At 41.4% G+C, this 17,773-nt stretch overlaps 1 protein-coding gene across 2 annotated transcripts in view; it reads left to right on the plus strand.

Moving 5' to 3' along the window:
• The window catches only part of MACROD2 (mono-ADP ribosylhydrolase 2), an 898,190-nt gene that overhangs the window by 798,572 nt on the left and 81,845 nt on the right, over positions 1–17,773 (plus strand). For both annotated transcript variants that reach the window (XM_035110056.2, XM_035110055.2), the window contains exon 10: positions 2,214–2,297. In XM_035110056.2, coding sequence (XP_034965947.2) covers positions 2,214–2,297 — 84 coding nt within the window. The remainder of the gene's footprint in view (positions 1–2,213; positions 2,298–17,773) is intronic.

Consider the following 17,773-nt stretch of genomic DNA (forward strand, 5'->3'; position numbering starts at 1 on the left):
TACCTTTGCAAACTTTGCTTCTGTGGGTCAGTGTGAGGCTTCCCCCCCCCCCCAATGAACAGCAGGATGTTTACACTGCTAATACAATCCTTTTTTTTTAGAGAAGCCACTAATGCTCTTTTGAGTATGGAGACTTATTAGGAATTAGTTAGAGGCAAGGGAAAATGAATAACAGTATTCGGAAAAATCACACTTAATGATTACACATTGGCTTTCTTATTTCAGATACAAGAATTGTGCACGAAAAAGCTTGTGTGTGTGTGTGTGTGTGTGTGTGTGTGTGTGTGTGTGTTGAGACAGTATATTTTAACCTTCAGCAGTGTCCAACTCCTGTTGAAATCAATGACAAATCTCTCATAGATTTAAATGGATCAGAATTTCACCTCTTAATTTTTAGTTTACTCCCCTCCCCCCAAACAAGTGTCCTTTCTTTTCTAGCAGCTGCTTCCATATTGTGATGTTCAGTTAAAAGCTCTCCAATGCGGTCATATTTCATGCAGCATGTTGCTGGTCTGGCTTGAATCAAAGGGGCAGATGTAGTTAAAAACTTTCCATGGACCTTAGTTGCACAGTATCAGATATGTCTTCTGTCTGTATTTTCATGCTGCATTGGCAGAAGAAAAGATTTGTGGATGTAGCAAATCTTTTCCAGCTCTAAAAATGTGTGATTTAATAGTGCATTAGAGCAATCTTATCTTTGGAGTTGCATGGCTTTTTTTAAAAAAAAAATTATTGGGTGACTTTAAAAAAAAGAAAGGATGAAAGAACCATATATAAATTCACTTAGGTTACTAACACTGTTTGTTTCTTTATTTAAAGCATTCCCCCCCCCTTGGTGCTCTTTAACAGAAAAGGCTCACAGAATAGCTTACATAAGATCAATAAAAACAATACAGCCCCCTGCCCACAGGCTTACAATCCAAAAGACCCAACACAAAAGGAAAAAGGAGTGGAGAGGAAATAAAGCAACCTCAGGCATCAGTTCTGAAGATTGCACAACAGTCCTTATAATGACCAGTTGGAGTGGAACTAGTACAGGGAGGGAAGGAGCCTGATAGAGCTGTTCTCTAAGCAAAGCTGATAAAGCCTGGCAGAATAGCAGTTCCATCTACAAATGCATGACTGCATCTAAAGATCAGTGTACATCTGCGATATATGCTAGCATTTTTTAATACATTTCTGTTATTACGCGTATTTTAATTATACATTAGATTGTGGTTGTTGCTGCAATTGTTGTTTTCAATGTATATAGCTACCCATGTAAAATATATATCTTGGGTGGGTTGCAAACAGAGTCACCAGAAAGCTTTTTAAGTGGAGGACTCACGTTGCGATACTAGTTTATTGCAATTATGTATACACTTGGCTTTCAAAAGAAAAAGAAATCCCTGAAAGTGGTAATTGATCAAATCAAAATTATAGGACAAACTCCGTGCCCCTTGGTCAGTCTTAGGAGGGACTCTAGGCTCCTTTGCCTGCTCCCACCTCTGGAGGCTGTTGACCCAAGAATAAAACATTTAATATACTAAGATCAATATACTTAAGAAAGAAAGAAAGAAGACTTAGGAACTTTGACTCCAACTCCCAGTGCAGCTTGCACATAATTCTTACTGATTTAACTGATTTAAAGGGGACTTTGAACTTGCCAGAGATTATTAGTTTCTGATATTCAGCTAGCTAAATGAATTCAGCTTTTTCTTAAGGATGGGTATGGTTGGATGCTAGTTTGCTATTGAGAAATTTTCTTGTTGATGCCAATATTTCTACCTCCATTCCTAAATGTGCAATCCTATATGTGGCTGCTCGGAAATAAGTCCCATTGTTTTCAATGGGGCTTATTCCCATGTGAATACATGTGAATGCTGTCTAATCTCCCAAGCTGAGGTTACTGTTCCTTGTCTGTAAAGCTCCTGGGTTTTTGAAACTTTGTGCATTCAAGTGATATTATTGTGATACTACAGGAGAATGTGGTAGTTTACATGTGAGGGATGGTGGCTTTAGGTGTTTTGAGTCCAGCCGAAAGTCCCTCGGAGCCAGGATGATGGCATGTGAGGTAGAAATGCATCTTCATGGTGCTTAGAGGCACCACTCTTTCTGAAAGCAGCACAGAGATAATATCTGTTTATTCTTCCAATATCTTTCACGTTCATGTTTAATTTTTAAAAATGCTAACTCAAAAATTCCCTCTATTTATGAATTCTTTGTTCTTGCAGAGGGAGTGGAGCAGAAAGGCCAGTCTCCTTCACCCGTGAAATGCAAAGCAAAGCAATCTGAGGACCTGGAGGACGATAATGAGGGTAGGTGGGATTAAGCCTCCTTGGAGTCATTTATCACTTTTTCATTACACAAAGATAGGTTCCCTTTAATTTTTAAATTATACAGTTTGCAGTCTATTTGTTTTAAAATATTACCAGTGTCTATATTTACTGTGCGATTTCTTTATTCCTAGTGCAGTTTGGCCCTGGGTTAAGTGAGCTAAGCCACTTTTCTTTTATCTTTTCCCATGTGCGACCCAAAGTTTTTGTGACAATGATATCCTTTCTGGCAGGAGAGAGATAACAATTGTTTTAATGCCACAATGCTATTTAGTATTTACGGACGTTGGAAAGACAGGATGTGTAGTTTTCAAAAAATGTGTGACCAGGAAACTAAGCAGTTGTCATAATTCTAAAATTGAGTAATTCCGTCTTGCCACGCTACTATGATTGGTCTTAAATAAGAGTTGGAACAGGGCACAAAAAGTCATATTGTTAAATCGCAATAGCAATTTTCTGTTGAACATTCCATTGACTTTAATCTATTGGATTTCAGGTTTACAGCCTGATCCAAACCTTAGCTGGATCTTGGCTACATACACAGAGCTCCCAATGCAACCCAAAATTTCACATTTATTTCGGCCCAGCATGTCTGATGTTGATGTACCTATGCAGCTGATACCCACCGAGGTGAGGAGAAAGCTCCCTGCTCACACGGGAGCTCCATGCATGGATCAGAGCTGGTGTAGTGTACAAGTTAAGAGACTGAGCTATGAGAATGAACCTTGGCTACAGCTCATGCTTGAGGAAGACAGAGCTTAACCACAACCCTGGGTCTGGATGACACACTGAGCCAAACTTTAGCTTAACCCAGGACAGTTTGGGAGCAGGAAGGACCAGAGGGGGCATGTTTGCAGAGTCCCAGTAGGCCATAGTTTGGATTACCATGTTCTGCGAACTAGACCACTGATTAAAAGGGCTGATTGTCACCATAGTTTACTTCAGTGTACTAAAGGATTACTGAATGGGGCACAGACTCCCGAAGCTGACTCCTGATTTGTTCATTGTAGTTATCAAGGAGTCAGAGTTGCATCAGCCCAGTGATACAGTGGCAGACCCTCAAAGTGTCTCTATTTTCCAGGGACATCCCTGATTTAGAAAAGTCGTCCTGGTTTCCGATTTGATCCCGGAATGTCCCACTTTTCCCTATTTTCATTGGAGAAATGTTGGAGGGTAGGGTTAGGATGTCTCTATTTTCATTGGAGATAAGTTGGAGGGTATGGAGTCATCCAGCCCCTAAGCTGTCTGAAGGCAATCCTGTACATACAGAGAAGCTTTTTAAAAAATATTTAATGTTTTATTATGTTTTTATATGTTAGAAGCTGTCCAGAGTGGCTGGGGCAACCCAGTAAGATGTGTGGGGTATAAATAGGAAAATTATCATTATGGAATGGGACGCCCCTATTTTCATCGGATAAATGTTGGAGGGTATGCAGTGGTGAGAGAAGCACTTTCAAAATCAGTCCTATTTAGGATGCTTTTAAGCTTCTACATGGGCTTTCCTGAACTGCAAAGCTATTCATCTAAGAACAGAATTTGACTTCCAGTTAAACATCAGCTAAAGAGAGACTAATTATGATCTTATATTGCTGCGTCTATACATAACACAACATGTAAGCAAGCTCAGTGCAGCATATTCTATGATTTGTAGTTGTGCTGTAGATTCTGAATAGCTTTATTTGTGTATTGTATATTCCTGCGTATAAGACTACTTTTTAACCCAGGAAAATCTTCTCCAAAGTCGGGGGTCGTCTTATACGCCAGGTCGTATTTCTTATACGGCGAGTGTATCCCAAACTATATATTTTAACTGGGAAAGTTCGAGGTCGTCTTATATGCCCAGTCGTCTTATACGCCGGAATATACAGTATTTACGATGCATGTTATTCTTTTTCTTGAGTAAGAATAGTCAGTAATAAAACAACACAGATACCCATATACATTTTATCCTGTGAGCCTCCGTTACTTGACATTGTTTCTTTAAATAAACATCAGGGGTTTCTGTATTAACCTTTTAGCAACCACCAAATATCTACAGCTGGCACTCCATACAATTATTCTTTTGATAAAATAATGATATAGTGATGATTAATGCTCTACTCCCCACTCTCTTGTAGTGTATGGAACAGGATTGATATCATTTCCCCACATTAATGAACTACCAAGGTTTGCAATTGCTTGAAAAGGCATGAGTGAAATGTTAAATCAATGTTAGTACTGCAGAGCCTTGGGATGAAGCAACCTAAAAAACTAAATTAATTAACAGGAAGAGGGTGAAAGAGTGACTCTTTGGAACTCCTATGTCCACCACATTTGCAGTAGTAAGCGTACCTGCAGTGCCTTGCTAGCTCTGATGTGGCACCTGTATTTTAATGACATTGCACAGGTGCTACATTTGAGACACTTCATCCAAAGCACTTATATGCTTTAGCCGCAAATCTTAGGATTAGATAGATTCACTGTTTGTGCAATACCTTGCTAGCATATAAAAGTGTTTGACGGATGACCCAATCATCACTGGAAGCAAGGGTCGGCAAATCATCTTTAACACGGTGAATCATGGATTGACCCCTTTGCCTTTTAGCTTTTAGGTTCAACGTGAAATGTATGAAATACTGTTGAGGAGCTGAAAGCCGTAAGTTTCCTGGCAGATGGGTACTCTCACCTTCCGCATGGAGTGCAAAGGCACTGAGGAGTTCACACAGCCTTGACAAGTCAATGGACAATTATTTTCCAATCTTCTTTATAGATGTGTATTTAGAGATTGATGCTTCTAGCTTTCTTTCTCCGGGGTTCTTTCTCCCCTTATAAATATCTCTGGCAGGGCGGCCCACCCATGAGGCAGAGGGGAGCTGCCGTCTCAGATGGCAGAATCCCATAGGGAGCTATCCGCTCACAAACCCTGCTTGCCCCTGCCATTGTTAGGGTTGTACAGCGGCAGCAAGCAGGGGGACTTCACCTCAGGCGGCAAAATGGGACGGCTCATCCCTGCTCTGTGGGGAAATATATTGGTGAGATCTGGACTGTTGGTCATTTTACTGCCACACTTCAGTTCCCATTTAAACAATTTAGAAATATCCCCAAAGGGTGCTTCACAAACTGCAGGGTCAGTTCCACGTACACAGCCAGAAGCAGGGGCTTACCACATGCCCCCAAGTGGCGGTTTAAAAAACATTAGGTTTCTAGCTGTTACACTGTAATGCCCTTGGTCAGGAAAGCAGTCCTGAACTGATTCAGCAGCACATTTGACCATTTGCTTAAGGGGTTCTGCTGTGTCATTTTCTATCCCTTCTAAAGACGGTGATTGTTTGTTGTTTTGAGACTTAAGTGCTTTGGCACTGTGATACTGGAGCAAAGGGGTTATACATGTATGATTATGTTTGTACCTCACCCTTCCTCCAAGGAGCTCAAGATGGTGTACAGTACCTAGTTCTCTTCTTCTCCATGTTATTCTATTGCTTCTCGGCCTTTTGGCTAACATCAAGTGTAGTATTTCCCCATTTTATCCTTGCAACAACTCTGAGAGGTAGGTTAGGCTGAGAGAGTGAGTGGCCCAAGGCCACGTTATGACTGAGGGGGGATTTGAACCTTGGTCCTAGTCCAGCGCTCTACTGCACTAGAGCAAGGGATTGCCTATGGATTATCTCTTTAACCACATATGCAAGAAGTTGCTAAGAACAGGGAGGCTACTCTGTCTTGTGCTGTAATTCAACAATCAGAAACACCATCCTTTAATTCTTATTTTAAGTATTTTGCTAGCTGAAACGTACCTCTTCTTCTTCTTTTTTTTTAAGCTTCACATTCATTCCCTCAAGAACAGACAATTTGTCTCCCTCCCTCATCCCCACACCCAATTAAATAGTTGCTGGATACTGTGCTACTGGTGCTGAAGCAGGAGAGGGCCACTAGCTAAGTGGAATATTAATTTGAATGCTTTTTAAATATTTGTCTACAAATCCCTTAATTTGTTCTCCTTTGGGGATTTCCACTCAGTCACTGGTGAAACAGCCTGCCTGGCAAATTAATCACTCATTTACAGTGGCTGTTCAGAAGGGATAGAAAAAAGCCATTTCGGCTCAATTTTTGTATGCCTTCCTCCTTACGAATGTAGGAAATAGTTCAGAAGTTACTTACATGTGTGAAGATTCTTAACTATCATCCTGATGGAAGGTCTCTTCCTGTTCTATACCAGATGCCCATAGAATTAGATCTCTGCTTTGATATAGACCAAAGAGACTTATCTGAAATCAGAGAACCCCTGAACTGAATAGTGTTGATTGTAACTTTGTCTGTGATATCCTCAGGGACAACCATTTAATTTTCCACTATAAACCTGAGCCCCATTTGCTATGTTGCAGAAATATATGCCAACACAAAACATGCAGTGGTTGTTAAGCTCTAAAAAAATCCCGGACTATCTTTTTTTTTTTAGAAAAAAGAAAGAAAGGTTTTAAAGAGTAGCATTCTTAGCATCCAGTCAAATCATTTCTCTTCAATAAAGGGAATTTTATAGATCTCTTGAAAAGGACAATTTAAATGAAGATAAAGTACTGCAGAAAAAGTCCTTTGGGGAGTAGCAAGGCAGCAAATATCGCCATGAAACATTCACTCTTTAATGCAAAAATATACTTAAAGGAATTCAGCCTTTCTAGTCTGCTTGAGACCTTGTTACTGCATTTTAGGTTTGACAGTTTCCATTTGTCTTGACACATTATAAATACCTGGGCTACCAGATACCGGTAGTTTCTTTCTGTATACATACGGTATATTTAAAAACACTATGGCCGGGATCCAAAAAGTTCCAAGTGAAAGTGGAATGCACTTCTGCATTTATACAGTGTATGTGAGAGAGAAAGAGAGGAGGGGGTAATGATTTACCCAACTTCTGCTGCATCTCATATTATGCCAGAGGGGATCCCCCCCCCCTACTCTCAGAAGTAGCTTATCAGGTAGGGCAAGACCATCTTTGTCTATCTAATACGTGGGTGTGTTTATTACACTTAAATACCACCTTTTCCTCTAAGGAGCTCAAGGCAGTATAAATGGTCTCCCCTCCCCATTTTATCCTCACAACAACCCTGTGAAGTAGGTTAGGCTGAGAGACAGTGACTTTACCGAAGGTTACCCAATGAGCTTCATGGAAACCCTGCTCTCCTAGGTCATAGCCCTAAGGTCTGAACATCAAACCACATTGGCTTTTCAGGTCCTATATCTAACTAGACCAATTCTGTTCTGTTTGGGTTTTATTTTATTACAGTCTGTAGCACTGTTTCGTGAAATTGGAGCCCACAACATACAACGCACATTACATTGCAAAACAAAACCCACTAGTAAAAATATGCACCGACAGGACAGAAGTTGATGCAGAAGGACTCTAATTTTTTTTAGTAGTAAGTGTGGGAGCCAGGCCTTCTGGTTTTTCTAGAAATGGTTTTAATTCTGTTTCCCTTTTCTTCTTTTCCATTGAGCTAAAATAAGGTGCAAAGTTCCAAGACACTAAAGTGACTAATGTAATGTTGTCAGAGGAAAATTATATACAGTGACAACCCGCAGTACCTCCAGGGTACTCATCTGTCAAGGAACTCATTTCACATTTCTATCCATTATCTGAATAACCAATAAACCCCCATGACTGCGCGGTGCAGAGAGGAAGCAGGGATGATAGCCTTTATGAAATTTTAACACAGCTATGGCTTTAAATAGCATTGTGTGCGTTTGGAATACCACACTGCCAGGTCTCTCCTTTTGTTCTTCTCCTCCCATTATTATTACTATTATTACAACTAGTAGTGGCGGCGCCAATGGTGATGTTTTCTGGAAGGCATCTAATATTGACCTTACCTTTTAGTGACCTCCTCTATTTCCTTTTAACAGTTTTCCAACCCACTACATTGCACTGCACAGAGCTGTATGCAAACAACAGACTTTTATTAATTTGTGGCACATAAAAAGAACTGTGCTCCATTGACTAGCAACCCATATAAAATAACAGCAATCCGCTGTGTTAATTACAAAAATAGATTCCACAACTTCAGTGTGAACAATGACTTAATCAATGCAGTAAGCAGTGATACTGAAGAAAGGCATCAAAGCATTTAAGAGGAAGTGTTCTGTTCCTTTTTTATTTTCTTGTGGCGAATGTTTCTTTTTTCATTTTTGACAGAGCAAGGTTGTTCACCATTTTTAATATTCAGATGATAATGTCATGCTACATGTGCTCCAACTACCTCAGCTGGTCACCAGGGACAGCCCTTATTTGCTGGTATCTGCCTCTGGTAAAAATATCTCAATGCCACGTGGGAAGATGCAAGGGATGCTTTTTAAGCACATGCTTGGATGTCTCTTCTGCAAATGAAAGAGCTCATCCTGCTTCTGGAAGGGACTGAGATCCAGCAGAGGCTCCTGCTGGAGGATCGAGGGAGGTGATTTTTGTTTACCCTCCCTCCCCACTGCAGCCCCTCCCCATGCAACTTCCCACACCGTTCCGGGGGGTCCTCGGACCCTCTAGAGCAGCTTTTCAGGGGTCACAAGGGGCTGCAAGGGAAAGGAGCAATGGGTGGAAAGTGTCTTCCCCCGGGGGCACTGACTTGCACCCAAGATCGAGGGGGCCTGGTGCTCATCGTGTGCATGTTGCGCGTTGGATGTGTGCGACGTCATGCATGCATTGCACATGCAACGTCACATCGTTGGAAGGAGGCCGTGCGCAGAGACCAGCACGCTGCGGCTTCAATGGTTGGTGGCTCCTCCTCTCTCATGCTCAGGAGGAGCTGACCACTGAAGCTGCACCATTCTTGGCTCTGTGCTCAGCCTCCTCTGCCCCCTCAAGAATAAGGGAACCCAGCCCTCTGGCAACAGATACTGGTGGGGGCAAAGACAGCTTGGCCCTGTAGAGTCAGCCTTCCTGCCTTTCCCCATCCTCCAACAGGAAGATTCGATGAGCTCATGAGAATTCTGAATCCAACCCTTTGTCAGTATCCATGCCCATTCACTAGATCTGTGCATTTTCATGACTACTGACTGAAGAGAAGAGAAATCCTAAGTAGCAGCATCTAAAGCTGTAACCTTGAACACATTTACTAGGATGTGAGCCCAGTTAAGCACAGTGGGGCTTACCTTGGAATAAACATGCCTAGGATTGCACTGTGAATGGCTTGAAATGTTGGCCCCATTTATTCTTAAGGCCATTATACTGAAAATAATATTCATTATCTCACTGTTTTTACGGTCAAGTAAGTGAACAGCGTTTATGCCTCCGCCTTCCTTTCAGAGCCATGAGGTTGTTCAGACAAGGCCCCTTGATTAATGGGAATTTAATGAAGTGGCTGCTGCTGCAGCGAAGCAAGGAGACCTCCAAAGTTGTTTTGGCTAGCCAGGCACATCGCATGTCCAAGGTTTCCTGGAAATCAAACGCAGGAGCTTTAGGTGAGCGTCTAGTAGGAAATTGCAGCTGAAGCAGAGGCTCTGCAGGTGTGCGTGCTTAGTTTGAGTCCAGAGAGTTTGTATTGATTCTGCATTGGTAATAGAACCGCCATAGCTGATCATGCTTGTTTCCTAACAATTCCTTCACAATTTATAAATACACTGTATTTGAACAAAGACACCACAAGATTTTGCTGCTTTCTCCTGGGAAAGAGGACTGCCCTGAGTTTCCTGCCACTTGACAAAGTAGGAACAAAACAACAGGAATCTTGTTTCCTGAGAACAGTGTATACCTTCTCCCATAATGCTTGGTTCAAGAGGGGCAAGAGGTATTGAACCCTGTAGAGACAAAACAGCAAAGCATCCCATGAACTCAAGTTCACGTTCTGAATGCCTGCCCAGTGCCTTTGTCTTCTCAGGCCTCTTTACTTTCTGAAACCTTTGAGAAGAAACCTTGTTGGCTCATGTTTTCTTTCTAGTTTTTCCCTTGATTATTACAGAGCAGTTGCTGAGGGAAGGAGATTTGTGGGTTTCCCCTGTCTTTTTCGTAAGCAACTGGATGTTGCAAGCAAGTGCAAAGAGCAGCCTGACAAATTGATAACCTTGTGCTAAATTCTGACTCAATGTTGAAATAAGCTGTTTGGACTGTGAACACACTATTGGGCTCGGAAAACTGTTTAACAATTACTAATTCTGCTACACCTCAGTTGAAAATGCTTCCCCCCCCAATTCACTGCCTTAGCCCCCTCTCCCTACCATCAGGTTACACACCAAGCTGTAATTAAAACAGACCCAAATCATCATTTATTTCTAAATATGAAAATGTGTGGAAGATTCTGTACATCAGGCAATTGCCCTGATGATTAATTTTAAGATATTTGTTGGGGCTTGGCTTTGAAGACAAGGGAAGGGGGCAGGGAGAAAGTTGTTTAAATTTTGGACGTCTTCTGTAACTGGAATAGTCTGAACTCCAGCTCTGTTTTCTACCAGGTGTTTGTGATTAATCGCAATGCATGTATTTAACACAGAAAGCACCACACAATTGTGTTGCTTAGATTTTCAGAATATTTCTGGAAAAGGTGTTGTGTATTGCCTGAGACATAACTGTTGCCAAATGTTGACTTGTGTCAGCTCAACACGAATGTTCAGGAAGCTCAGTTTTGTGCTCTGAGCTCAAATAAATTGTAGATGTGCTTTGGCTGGTAACTGGCCCATGGCTTCATGATGTTCTGCTTGATATGCATTTCCCATCTGGCCACTGAATTGGTGTGGTATTGTTGGACCTGTTGGTCTGCAGTGTAGGTAATCTATAAAGCCTTAAATGGCTCAAGACCACAATACCTCAAGGACCGCCTCTTTCCATATGAACCTCCCTGGACCCTGAGATAATCTTCTGAGGCCCTCCTTCCTGTGCCTCCTCCTTGAGAGGTCCAGAAGGTGACAACATGAGAACGGGCCTTCTCTGCAGTGGCTCCCCATCTGTGGAATGCTCTCCCCAGGGAAGTTCGCCTGGCGCCTTCATTATACACCTTTAGGCACCAGGCAAAAATGTTCCTTTTTAACCAGGCCTTTGATTGATCTGATTGACATCCTATGCCCTTTTAAAAAGTGGCTCTTTGGGGGGTGGGGTGCGAGGTGTTATTGGGTTGTTGTTTTTATTTTGATTATATATATTGTGGTTTTTATGTTGACCTTTTCTGTGAACTGCCCTGAGACCTCCAGGTATAGGGTGGTATATAAATTCAATCAATCAATCATCTTAGAGCCCCACAAGTGCTCCTGTCCCTGCGCCCCCCCCCCCGGTTCCCTGGCATGATATTATTCCATGGCCCTTTCCTGTGCCAGGGAAGCAATATGCCTGAATGACTAACACAATCAATGGTGGCTTGAGAAACTCACTGACATCAGACCCCTCAAATCCCACTGGAAGCCTGTGGTGTGGATCTTCTTAGGAGCCAGTTACATGCTATTAACTAGTGGTCTAGTGATGGAACTGATGCTTCTGTGACACTCCATCCCTCACCACCTAGGTTACATATGAACCCTGGGAAGCATGTAGGACGGGCCATCCATAAGTGCTCCTGTTGTACTTTGAGCAATGGGTGACATGGGCACAGCAGAAGAGACGTTGATTCTGGGGAAGCAGTATTCCTACCAAGAGCTGAATGCCCCCAAGGGAAAAGCTTGCAGTTGAGGTGTTACGCTTCCTTTATACAGACCACTTGCACAGGAGGGCATAAGTTCTGACTGCCAAAATAGGAAGAAAGCATCTTAGCATTTCTTAAAAGCTGTGCAACGAAGGAAAAATCAAATGGCCAGGCAGCAGGTTGCTAAGTTTCTTCGGCTTTCTATGTTCGTGATGGGATCAGTAAGTGGTGTGACAATGCATTCTCTGGAGAGCTGTTACAATGAAAGTGGAAAATGCTGAAACCCTCTCTCCTGTTATAGCTCTGAGATTACTTTCTGCTTTCTACAAAATTCTTGCTTCATCCTCTCCCATCTGACCTCCTGGCTTATTATTGCATCAGCTGTTTCATTTGGGGGCTGCTACTGCAGCATATGCATTTAGCCTTGCCTCTTTGCATGCTGAGCACCACTCCTTAAAAGTGGTGGAAAAGAATGCAGGCTTTAGCAAGTTTCTGTATTTTCTATTTTTAGTGGGTAAGCCTCTTGTCTTCATTGTGAATGAAACAGCTGCTTATTAAACACTGGGCTGACTGCTTCTTCTAGCTATAGATGTGCATATCAACCCTTAAATTCCTTTAGTGTCATAAAAGAAATTGAGGAAGAGGGGAATATTAATTATATTCAGTGGCCGTTCTGGCAAAGGAAAAGAAGGCCCACAGCCAGAAATCTGTATTCAGTGAGTGATGGGCTTATTTGTCTGTGATGTGCTACCGCAACTCACAGTCTCCTGTTTTAAAATTGTTTCTTTCTCCTCAGAAAGGCAGACAGATGTTTCTGTTTGGCATTAGATATAACTTGGAACCATTTAAATTTCCTTGTCTGAAATGATACAGGGTGTCATGCGCCGCATTTGCTATCATATTTGGAAGGAGTGACAGATTACTACAAATCAATTATTGTTTAAGGGAGAGGAGGAGATCTTGCAAAGCAGTTGTCACCTAAATAAAAATTATATAATTTCCAGTTTCTGCTGTAGCAGACAGAAGGCAGCAGAATATATTGTCAAGTTGGGGCAAAGGAACAGATATTTTTATTACTAATGGTGTCATCAGGACAGACGCCAGACAATAAGTTTGGATTTTCCATTGCTCCTACAGAGTGAATGAGAGAGCGAGAGAAATGAAGCTAGGGAACAGACACATGTTTTTGCCTCTTTGCTTGAGACATGCACTATTAAAAACCTTTCCATTTGCTTTGATTCTAGTGTCAGTAGAGAGACATAATTAGGAAAAGGTTCTTCATCAATAAAAGATGTTCAGTGAAAGACTGTCATTTGCAAACATGTTTTTTCTTTTAAATATTTGTGAATGTTTAAGAAGGGGGCTTCTTTAGATCTCTGTGTACTATTTTCCTATAACAGTTCTTTACCATCTCTCTCATTCATATATATATATATATATATATATATATATATATATATATAATATCTCCTTTGCCTCTGTGCAATAAGCTCTGCCCCTTTGACTAGACATTGCCAATAAATTGCCTCCATCCATATGCTTTGGGTATCATTTTACGACATACGTTATGCAGCTCTGGTATAATTGAACCAAGTCATCCAACGGACATTTGCCTATTGCAAATGTTACTGGAACATTTTGACGCACGCTTCCACATTACTTTTCCCGTGTCACCTTTGTAGCCCCCGCAGCAAGAAAGGGGATATTGCAGTCTGTAAAAGGTCACATGTGTGTGTCTGGCAATGCTTTGGGAGGCTTCACTGTCATTCATGTGTTGGAGACTCTGATCTGAACTTTTGAACATTGCAATCTGTCTCTATTTTCTACTTACATTGAAACCAGCCTTGTGTATGGCCCTGGCGTAGGTCATCATGTCTTGGAATATCTTTGAAAAGTAGGCTGAATAAATGACACGTTGACAGCCTGAATGAGTACATACTGAATCATTCTCCAAAGGCTTGTTCAACATGAACATATTCAGCTTGAACTGACCAAGGTGGGCAGGGAGGAAGTCTGCATGGTAGACTGAGAGAATCTAAAACAATTGTTGTGTCAATCAGGACTGAAATTCCTATAGAAAACACGCAGGGTTGCGGCCACCACTTCTGGCTTAGTTACTCTAGTGTGACATTTACCCTACGTGATGTGGTTGGAATTACCCAGAAGGTGTAATTTGTTACACATTGTTACTAACTGCATGCCACATGGCCAGTTAAGTATGGGTTTCATAGCATTGATTGAATACTTTTAGAAAACTATTTTATGAGCAACCCCCTAGAACAGTACTCATCTGCCATAAGTAGGATCACACATGTGGTGTCCAAACCACTCCTGAAAGTGCCACTGCTCTGAATATATTTAGAAGAGCAAAATATACATTATTATCAGTAAATGTTTTTCAATGTGACAGCCGATCTTCTGGCCAAAGAAACTATGTTGAAATAGTAGGAATAAGCCGAAATGCTCTTGTCCTTCCCTACCAACGGGTGATTTATTACAAACTCGATGAAAGACACTAGAGAAAAAGTTAAGTAGCACAACACAAAATTGCTCTGTGCTGCTATTTTTTTTTACTTTGATATCATCTGCTTTTGTGGTTTACGTTTATGATTTTAATCCTATGTGGTATTTAATTTTGATATTTTTTGTAACCCGCCCTGCAACCATTTTGTTGAGGTTTTTATTTTTTTTGATTAAATTTCTATACTGCTCTTCATCCAAGGTTCACAGGGTGGTTTACAATATAAAAACACAACATACAGTAGTAACAAACAAAACAATAATGTCCATGCACAGTTTAAAAGGCCATAAACTGTTTAATTAGTCAAAGGCCTGGGCAGAGAGGAATGTTTTTGCCTGACACCTAAAGATATGCAATGAAGGTTCCAGGCTGCAAGTTCCTCACCCATATCAACGTTTGATTTCTTTACAGGAAGATCAGTCTGTGGGTCACTCAAGATTTTTTTTCTTTCTGTCTCTATTGGTAGGAACTTAACGCTATTCAAAAGAAGTATGTACAGTCATACCTCGGTTTAAGTACGCTTTGGTTTGAGTACTTTCAGTTTAAGTACTCTGTGGACCCATCTGGAACGGATTAATCCACTTTCCATTACTTTCAATGGGAAAGTTCGCTTCAGGTTAAGTACGCTTCAGGTTGAGTACTCCGTGGACCCGTCTGGAACGGATTAATTCACTTTCCATTACTTTCAATGGGAAAGTTCGCTTCAGGTTAAGTACGCTTCAGGTTAAGTACAGACTTCCAGAACCAATTACACTCATACTTTGGGTTAAGAACACTTCAGGTTAAGTACAGACTTCCGGGACCAATTGTGTACTTAAACCAAGGTACCACTGTACAGTATATGAAAATAATCCATGTGCTGTAGACCTGCAAAGCAGCATGAGTAAACTTGTGTGATTAAGGTGCAGGATGTTAAATGAAGAAACAAACAGAACAATCCTAAAACTATATTAAAAATGAATTTAGCAATATTGGCCCCCCAAAACCCATCATATAGCATGGCTTCTGAAATATGCCATTAAGGCACAACAAAAGGTATTAGGTTGTATCCAGGTTTAGTCCTACTTAGCGTAATTTAGTCATGCTCATTCGTTGCTGAAGGTTGTATCCAATGTAGTTCTAAGTACGCCTCCCATCAACACAACAATTTCTACTTGCAGAATAGAACCCTTTCCTCCCCCTGTGACCCTTAAACTTGTTCTGGGGGGTTATTCCAATCCTCCAGAGCAGATTTGATGAGGCAGGGAAATGCTCAGTGGACAAATGAAAGCCTTTGTACTGATGGGATGTGTTAGTTTTGCTACCACCCTCCGTGCTGGAATAAACCCTGTGGAGGCCCCTAGGCAGTCAAAATCCCGGGAGGATGCTAGCATTGAACTAAGAAAGCTTGATTGAGATTTTCTTTCAAGATCAAATCAATATTATTTGGCTCCATTGTTGTGGGGCCCCTATATAGGCTGGTGCGTACTCTGCCTATTTAGTAATCCCTGTGCATTTACTCTGAGTAGAACTAACATTGGCTACAACCCATTGCTGAAATAAGTAGCATTGAATACAATGCAAAATAAATATTTACTTACTAGTGTTGTTCTGTTTTAACTTTGTGTCACTTTCCTTTGTACACATCATCAGTTGTGGTGAGCTAATGATATAGCTCTTATTGAAGACTGATGATCATGTTATTATTTATTTATTTATTTATTTATTTATTGCAGGCTGAAAACCACTGAAGTACTAAGAAATTACTAGAGCTTGCCATCCATTTAGGTCAGCTGAAATCAGTGTGAGATGTTATAAGTGAACTAAAGGTCCAAGGGTCCCCAGCATGACTCTACTGAATGTAATGCCAAGGCACTGATTTATACCAGTTGAGAATCTTTCCCCTAGTGCTGATCTGAATGTAACTGCAGGATCTGTAGTTGGGAGGGGGGGAATTAAGTCCTCTACACTAGCTCCATCTGCTGGTTTTTTTAAAAAATGTGCAGACTGCAAAGAAGCTAAAAGAGCGAGAAAACCGGTTGTTTATAATGACTACTAGCTGAATAAACAATTCTGTTAAATGCAAAATGTTCCCTTAGTGGACATTTACCCTTCCTTCCTTCCTTCTTTCCTTTCTCATTGGCATAAAGGTGCTATCATGCTTCTCTGTGCTGCTGTGAGGGCTTTCACGTGTTAAGGCACAGATGTGGTAAAGGAATGGGGCATATAAATTGCAACACCGAAAAGGAAGCAGAGCAGGAGATACAATCATAGCAGCCCGAGAGGGAGGATTGATGTTGATCATTACCAAGCCTTTTGCAGGATCAGCTGATGTACATCTGCAAATGAATTTCACTCAGTTCATTTTCTAGATAAATTTCTAGCATTTCTCTTTATACCTATTCCTATTCAGTGCTCTCTGTCTCTCTCTCACACACAGAGTTTGGCAACGATCTTCTGGCCAAAGAGTTTGTTCAAGCAATTACTCTGCTGTCTTATTATTATGGCCATTTGAGCTCAGGGGTTCCAGACTAGTGGAAACAGCAGTTACCTGGTTCATTCAGGCTACGGTTCAGGAACTTGGTGCTCTCCACATAGCATCCTCTTATGGTGAAGCCTTGTCTTTACTTCTGGGATTCAAGAAGCAGGGAAAAGAATGTCACTCGAAGCCAGGGAGGGTGATCCAGCCAGCAAAACTTAGCCACACTGCTGCATTTTGTCTTTCTATCTCACACAGCCTTCGAGTCATTTGTCATGCATTTTTTATAAGGTGTTGAGCATCTTGAAAGGTTCAGATGCAAGGTGAACATTTTGACTGTTTTATCCAGGATTTCTGCATGCTACGTAGCCTTGATTTTTAATGAGATTTCCGTGTTTCAAAAATGTAGCTATATTAAGACATTTTCTAGAGTGGTCTACACTTTTATTGGAGGAGCAACAGAGAGCATGGCTTGAGTCCAAAATAGTGCAAGGTTGTTTTCACTCAAGCAAGGATGCTTTCAGTAGCAGGCCCCTGTGACCCCTAAAGATTTGGGGACCCGCCAGAGCCGCTGAGAAAGTCGGGGAAGGCAACAGCTGAATGACATTGGCAGTGTTCCCCAAACATGTATGGAAGTACTTTCCATTGGTGCATAGAAAGAAAACACAATTGAAAATTATCCTGCCTGGTATGGAGTCTTCATGGAAGCCAGTAAAGCACATACAAATGAGTACAGGTTTACAGGCAGTGGCGCTGTCGAATGCTGCAAGCTGCTTCGATCCGCCACACTGTTAGGGAGGTGGATATTATTAACTATTTACGTTTGCCATTTTTCACTTCTGAGTATCCTCCTTTTTTGTTACAGATCCTGCCATAAATCAGAAGGTTTATTGGCTGCAGTTATTCCCACATT

This window comes from Zootoca vivipara, chromosome 3, assembly GCF_963506605.1.
Source record: "Zootoca vivipara chromosome 3, rZooViv1.1, whole genome shotgun sequence".
In the NCBI taxonomy this organism is placed as follows: Eukaryota; Metazoa; Chordata; class Lepidosauria; order Squamata; family Lacertidae; genus Zootoca; species Zootoca vivipara.